Below are 8,267 nucleotides of genomic sequence, written 5' to 3' on the forward strand. Positions count from 1 at the left end.
CAGTATTATAGTAGTTATATTCTTGTATATAGGGGGCAGTATTATAGTAGTTATATTCCTGTATATAGGGAGCAGTATTATAGTAGTTATATCCCTGTATATAGGGAGCAGTATTATAGTAGTTATATTCTTGTATATAGAGAGCAGTATTATAGTAGTTATATTCCTGTATATAGGAGCAGTATTATAGTAGTAATATTCCTGTATATAGGAGAAGTATTATAGTAGTTATATTCCTGTATATAGGAGTATTATAGTAGTTATGGGATGTCCTGAGGATGGGTCAGAGTGACCCAACCTGATGAACAACATCAGCATTTTGTAAATCATGTGTTATTGAGAATTATATTAACACTATCCTCTCTGTGTCCTAAAATTATACTAAAGCCCCTCATCCCTGACAATTCTAATACATAGGAGGCAGTAATATAGTAGTTACATACATAGTACTAGTACATAGGAGGCATAGGATTATAGTATACCAGATGTATATGCCTACTTATTTGCAGATGTGAATAGCCATGCATCCCTTCGGCACATGTTTCATCTAACAGTGTTATCCTTTCCATTGTAGAGCCAGTACATCTTCCTGAACAAGTGTACTCTGGATCATATCATGGCTCAGAAAGAAACTAATCCGGATCTTATTTACCAGAATTCACCAGCGATCTATCAGAACTTCAATTATACTTCTATGAAACATTCAAACTTTTAACCAGCAGCACTGCACACTTCCCAGAAGAAAGGCTCTGGGGACGTGTACATTTACAACATCACACGGACCAAGAAGGGAATTGCACTTTGAATAACTTTATTTTCTACATTTTTGTCCAAAGATTACCAAAGAATTTTAAAAAGATGTTTGCTTAGAGATGTATGATTAAAATCTGCTGGATAGATATAGTACATCATACACTTTCACTGCCCTCTGCACTGGCTACATTATATATATATATAGATATATGAGAGAGAGACATTATATGCAATGTAAAGAAAACCTTGTACTGTAATAACAATGTGCCTTTGTAAATGACATGCCAGAAATCATGACCAAATATTATTTTAGGGTAGATAATTTTATTTTAGATATTGTGGAGTGGTTGCAGATATATAATACATATACACAGTGGTACCTCAGTTCTCAAACTACTCTGCGATCAAACTGTTCACTTCTCAAATACTGTTTACCAGTCTTAAATAACAGTAATACCTCATACCTGAATTCAAACAGTTCGTTATTTGAATGTAAATTTACCCGGAAGTAACGTTCAGAATTCAAACTTTGCTCGGTATCCGAACATTTTAGCGAACGTGGGTGGTGGGTTGTACGTGGTGAGTTTAGCACAGAAGAGGCTTCACATATATGGGTTCTGGAACCAATTTAACACATTATTTCCTATAGGAAGACACTGCTCGGTTCTCAAACTGCCTTCCCGAACCAATTACATTTGAGAACAGAGGTATCACTGTATATAGTGTAAATGACAAGTGAAGGAAAGTATAGGTATGGCCCACAGCAACCATTACAATTCCAGATGTCGCTATGGGCAAAACCTTTTTTAGTCTGCACTAGTGTTTGTGTTTTCTTAAATATAATTATATATTTTTATATAAAAATGTTTGGAATATACAAGAGGTTAATTTTCCTCTATGAATTTATGTCTTTCTTTTTTATTGTAGATCACAGGGAGCCAGTTTATGCAGATAGTGATATTATTATTATTATACCTTCAGGCCGTGGAAGGTTTATACAGAATTACTTCTTGTTGCAGAAGATCTTTACTCAGGGTATTCCTTGCACTGAAGTCATATCATTTATAGGATAGACAAGTTTTACATTGTTGTTGTTGTATATGTGTATATAAGTCATAAAAAGACTTTCTTATTTTTGTACATAACAGAATGTGGCGAATGGGAATCAAGCCATAGTACTATGTTGCTGTAGCCGGTGAAGAAGCCTATAGATAATATGCATTGCACTTAATACAGGTCCATTCCACTTTACTATGTAGTGCAATATATCATGTTCTCATGACATTATGCACGTTCCTGTCTTATATGCGTATTACTTATGCTTTGGAGAGCTACAAAGAGAAATGTGGAATACATGCCAGCTTCCTCAATCCTTATTACAGAGACTTGTGTATTGAATACTTTAAGGGCCCATTCACACTACGGAATTGGCGGCGAAATTCCGTGCGGACATGTCAATTCTTTGAGCGGAGTTTTAGTACTTTTTCATTTTTGTGTTGCCATATTGTGAGAGTCAGGACTTTTTATGTTGATGGAGTTGTATGAGGGCTTGTGTTTTTTAAAGGGTAAGCTTTTTCTTTTGGAAGGATTTTGCATTTAAAGGGGTACTCCAGGCTATGTGTATTTTCAGTGTACGTTCCAGCGCCAGGTCCCGGATCGCGCTGGATCCCCATTCTCCCGTCCGTCTGCCGCTGCCTTAAGATGTCAAGTCTTAAGCCGCAGCTCATACCAGGCAGCGGGACGGGAAAACAGGGCAGTGCGATCCGGGACCTGGCGCTGGAACCGGGGAGGTAAGTGACCGGCGGATTCTATATCCACCCCCTCCCCGGCCGTACACTCAAAATACACATATCCCGGAGTACCTCTTTAACTGCAACATCTAAAGCAGAGATGAGGAACCTTCGTCCCTCCAGCTGTTGTAAAACTACAATTCCCATCATGCCTGGACAGCCAAAGGCTGTCCAGGCATGATGGGAGTTGTAGTTTTGCAACAGCTGGGGAGCCAAGGTTCCCTATCCCTGATCTAAAGGTTAAAAGCTGTTGCAACAGAGTTTCACCTGTAATATTCCTGCACTGTAAATGTATGGAAGATGATGCCAAGGGGTCAATTGCTATTTGCACTTAAAAAAAAAAAAAAAACATAAAAATTATGCATTAACCTACTGTGTTTACAGCTCCTGTGCAGAACTATGCATCACCTTGGCTACCAACAAAAAACAAACCTTGTTACAGAGAGGATGAAGGTGAAAAATAGTAACACATGCTTACAGTATCAGATTACACAAGGCCTGTTTGTAATTTGTAATTTCTCCAAAATTTGTGGAGACATATAGGTCTGCATAAGAGCTGTATACATAAAACGGTAAATATAAATATATATATATATATATAAAATTTTATTATTATTATATTATTTTTTTGCCTAGAGCTATGTCCGAGGGAAAAATAATTGAAACAGAACACAAAGCATATTGTCGAGAAAACAGAGTATAATAGTAGAGTATAACAGAAATAACAATGACCCATCGGCTATTAAACAGAACTATCGACAATGAATGTAAATAACCCTGAAACCACGAAATTTTTGTTCTATTTGAAGGATTCCTTGTAACATTCCAATATATTGCTGCTATTATTGCTGTCCGGTGGTGCCATGACCTCCATACTACTTTGGACCAAATAACACCCCAAGCGGAAGGGGTTAATGACACATTCTGTTCCAACCTCTCATTCTATATTAGACTTATCATATTGTGAATGTTATAATGCGGACGTCACTAGCCATCGTTCAGGCCGTCTTTTTTTTAATGTAAAGAAGGGATTTTTGTATGTATAAATGTTATGGAGACTATCTGAAGTAATCATATCTGGTAATTATGCACAGAGGTGTCGGAATACTTGAACAAATTTATATATGTTATTTAATATGTAAACGATCCGTGTTGTGATTTTTATATCCATGTTTTATTCATTTAAATGCTGAAAAGGATCCAAAAGGGTAAAGAAAAAACGAGCAGGTTTAAAGAGTCAAACAGGAGTCAAATGTGAAATCTGTCATACACTGTTCCTTGTGTTGTATACACTGTAAGAGTTATTAAAGGTGTCCTGTCTTAAAGAGAGACTGACCTCCATTTTAATTTTTTTAATTTTTTTTATTATTGTTCTTTTACAAGTGATTGATCTAGACTCTCCTGATTGGTTTTTCGGGCATTTTGTTCAATCGTTCACAGGTCACATGATGCTCCATCACTAGTGATGAGCGAGTACTTAAATGCTCGGGTGCTCATTTCGAGTTACGAACCCCATTAAAGTCAATGGGAAATGTGAGTGTTTTTTCAGGGGACCCAAGCTCGGCACAGGGAAGGTTGTGTGAGAACCTGTCAGGCTGCTTAATGGCACCATTATGCCTAATTATGGGCAACAGTATGGCAGTGATCACACAGTGAACCATTAAAACAGAGGTAGCATATGAACCACCCAGACTGTGTGACCAGTCTGCGGGGTGTAATACTCTGCAGCCTCTGTGTACACCTGGTATCTGATCACTGCTGAATACTCTTCTATAGTCTGCAGGGTGTAATAATCTGCAGCAGCTGAGTACACCTGATATCTGATCACTGCTGTATTCTCTTCTATAGTCTGCAGGGTGTAATACTCTGCAGCGTCTGTGTACACCTGGTATCTGATATCACTGCTGTATACTCTACTATAGTGTGCAGGGTGTAATACTCTACAGCCTCTGTGTACATCTGGTATCAGATCACTGCTGTATGCTCTTCTATAGTCTGCGGGGTGTAATTCTCTGCAGCCTCTGTGTACACCTGGTATCTGATATCACTGCTCTATACTCTTCTATAGTCTGCAGGGTGTAATACTCTGCAGCATCTGCCACACCTGGTATCTGATCACTGCTGTATACTCTACTATAGTCTGCTGTTGTAATACTCTGCAGCATCTGTGTACACCTGGTATCTAATCACTGCTGTATACTTTTCTATAGTCTGCAGAATGTAATACTCTGCAGCCTCTGTGTACACCTGGTATCTGATATCACTGCTGTATACTCTGCTATAGTCTGCGGGTGTAATACTCTGCAGCATCTGTGTATACCTGGTATCTGATCACTGCTGAATACTTTTCTATAGTCTGCAGGGTGTAATATTCTGCAGCATCTGTGTACACCTGGTATCTGATATTACTGCTGTAAACTCCTCTATAGTCTGCAGGGTGTAAAACTCTGCATAATCTGTGTACACCTGGTATCTGATATCACTGCTGTATTCTCTTCTATAGTCTTCAGGGTGTAATACTCTGCAGCCTCTGTGTACACCTGGTATCTGATCACTGCCTTATAGTCAGCTGGGTGTAAGACTCTGCAGCAGCTGTGTACACCTGGTATCTGATCACTACTGTATACTCTTGTATGGTCTGCGTGATGTAATACTCTGCAGCATTTGTGCACACTTTGTATATGGTGTATGCCACCTGTTACAAAGGACAATGAGCAGTGAAGTTCTATGCAGATGTACTACAAATCACAGCAATACAATGTACAACAGCAGCACCAGCCACAAAAAAGTATAATAGTACTGAGGACTTCTTTTGGGTCTGTATGCAACACCTTATGTCCCCTTTCTGCCAGCAGACGGTCACCACAGTGTGCTGCTAAAATCGTGTTAGCTGCACTGCAAGTCCCAGCCAGCAGTCTGGAGTAATCAAAAAAAAAATTTTAAGCCCTTACAAGGGCTGTTGGGTTCTGTATATAGTATTCCCTCCCTACTGGAACGCTAATTCCCTCCCTAACGCTCTCCCTGACCAGCAGCAGCTCTCTCCCTATTCTCTTCCAGCATGCATGTGAGGCGAGCACCGCCGGCCCAGATTCTTATATGGCAGGGTCATCTGATCTGGCCAACCAATCGCTGCTATCGACATGTATGGGTCCCACGTGATGCTACGAGCTCCCAAAGACTCTCCTGCATGATGATTGGCTGAGGAAAAAGCCGACAAACTTGCAGGAAGAGGAAGATGCCATTGTCTCGAGTATCGCGAGATGCTCGTCCGAGCAACGAGCACCATCGAGTACCCTAATACTCGGACGAGTACCAAGCTCGGACGAGCATGCTCACTCATCACTATCCATCACCTATGAGGCTCCTCACGGCTGTAAGCTGCAGCCATGATAAAGCATGTACTGTACTTATGTATGTATGAGGGTATGAATGTGGATATGAGGGGTATGTATGTGTGTATGAGGGGTTTATATGTGGGTATGAGGGGTTTATATGTGGGTATGAGGGGTATGGATGTGGGTATGAGGGGTATAAATGTGGGTATGAGGGGTATGTATGTGGGTATGGGGTATATATGTGGGTATGAGGGTATGAATGTGGGTATGAGGGGTATATGTGTGGGTATGAGGGGTATGGATGTGGGTATGAGGGGTATACATGTGGGGATGAGGGGTATGTTTGTGGGTATGAGGGGTATATGTGTGGGTATGAATGTGGGTATGAGTGGTATGTGTGTGGGTATGAATGTGGGTATGAGTGGTATGAATGTGGTTATGAGTGGTATGTGTGTGGGTATGAGGGGTATATATGTGGGTATGAGGGTTATATGTGTGGGTATGAATGTGGGTATGAGGGGTATGCATGTGGGTATGTATGTGGGTATGAGGGGTATATGTGTGGGTATGAGGGGTATATATGTGGGTATGAGGGGTATATGTGTGGGTATGAGGGGTATATGTGTGGGTATGAGGGTTATATGTGTGGGTATGAATGTGGGTATGAGGGGTATGCATGTGGGTATGAGGGGTATATATGTGGGTATGAGGGGTATATATGTGGGTATGAGGGGTATGACACCTCATATTACTCTATTCACTCCCAGCTAATACAGCCGCAAGGTTCTTGGACAAAAAAAAATGCGATAAAGTTTTAAAAGCATAAAAAACAAAGTCCTCAGATTTGGGGTCTCTCATTTGTATATTACATTGTACATAACATGATAATTTAGCAGAGTTCAGTACGACACTCTGAGCTTGTTATATTAGTGATGGCATTCACAAAAATAATAACTAATGAAACATCGTCATGTCTACATGAGCCGATCGTCTGAACTACTCTCTTAAAGGAACTAGTTCATAGTGAACTAATCCCCAAAATGAACTAGATTTCCCATCACTACTGGGCGGCCACATATTGACACATAGAAACTGAAATTATTTTTCAGAGTGGTTAAATATTTAGTAGGGGTGGAGGAAGATGCTTGATAACAGAAGGAAGCAGTTTTGTCTGATAAGGTATATTACATTTTTTTTATATTGTCTATATATTTTTTTTTATATTGTGTCTATTTAGAATATTGTGAATATCGTTTCATTATAGTCCTAGACCAGCACGGATAATTCTACGATTCAAAAAACCCTGTGTTTGTCCTTGGGTGATGATCCGTGCCGCCGCCGCCGTGTTGGGTTAGATTTACATAGCACAGTAAGTATAATGTCATTTCTATTCCAAGGGTGGAAGGGTTATTGCATTAAGATATTCAATGACCTTTATTAATGTAAATATAATTAATGTAAAGGAGCGCTGTGTACTAAGTTATTGCCGGGGGCAATAGAATGAGGTCACGACTAGAGAATTACCCTGGGGCCCAGGTAGCTGCCGCCCTGGGGTATAATCTCATGCAGTGACAAATCGCATCCTCAGGAAATAACAGGACAGCAATGAGACATGATCCATGCATGTGCACAGCCTCATCTCTCTAGTGGTTATACAATTTTTTTATTACTTTATTACTTCCACAGCTTCTATAGGTTCTTCGTTTTTTTAACCCTTTTTTACCTCAAAACACAGTTTCCATGGTAAAATTATTCCATTTATAAGAGAGGAATAAGACCCAAGGGAATTGCGTATATGCGAAGCTGTTCAGCGAGTACAAGCGGTCAGGGTCTTAGTTCATATAGTTATAGTTGCAATGTACTCAGGTGGAAATGGCCTTTAAAGCATCCTAGAGATTCGTGCCGTCGGTGTTTATGTCTTCTCCTTTATCGATGCCATGTTCTTTCTCAGTCTCGTATTATTTCTTTTATGTACACTTACGTTTGCCTGGCGTCATTGCATAGCAGCGGTTTATGTCACTGCAAGGTGGCCGCTACGTCTGCACTTGGTTATCAGCTTAATGTCACAGTCACCTTGCTGGCGGGGAACCTTTGCCTATAAAATAAAGCAGATAATAGAGCCTGTCGGTAGCGCTCGGTGAATGATGTATAGCGTGTGGTTTTAATACGACAAAAAGATAACATATAAATAAATCTGGTACGTAATACGTATACAGACACATGTAGCGTAAATGTAATCCTCATCATTTTCGCATTAAAATCCACAATTCTGAACAAAATTGGAATTTTTTTTTTTTTTTTTTTTTTACTGCAGATTGGGCAAATAAAATGTCAAAATCCACAATCGCATATTTTGGCTAAATATCTGCAACAAAGTCATCACAAGTGC

The 8,267-nt window shown here is 39.8% G+C and overlaps 1 protein-coding gene across 1 annotated transcript in view; it reads left to right on the forward strand.

The window, feature by feature from the left end:
* LOC138789200 (receptor-type tyrosine-protein phosphatase beta-like) overlaps window positions 1-937 on the forward strand; it is a 56,668-nt gene extending 55,731 nt beyond the window's left edge. Inside the window, exon 39 of the mRNA XM_069967806.1 lies at window positions 575-937. Coding sequence (XP_069823907.1) covers window positions 575-715 — 141 coding nt within the window. The 3' untranslated portion in view covers window positions 716-937. The remainder of the gene's footprint in view (window positions 1-574) is intronic.
* Window positions 938-8,267: the final 7,330 nt, after the last annotated feature.

This window comes from Dendropsophus ebraccatus, chromosome 4, assembly GCF_027789765.1.
Source record: "Dendropsophus ebraccatus isolate aDenEbr1 chromosome 4, aDenEbr1.pat, whole genome shotgun sequence".
Taxonomy (NCBI): domain Eukaryota; kingdom Metazoa; phylum Chordata; class Amphibia; order Anura; family Hylidae; genus Dendropsophus; species Dendropsophus ebraccatus.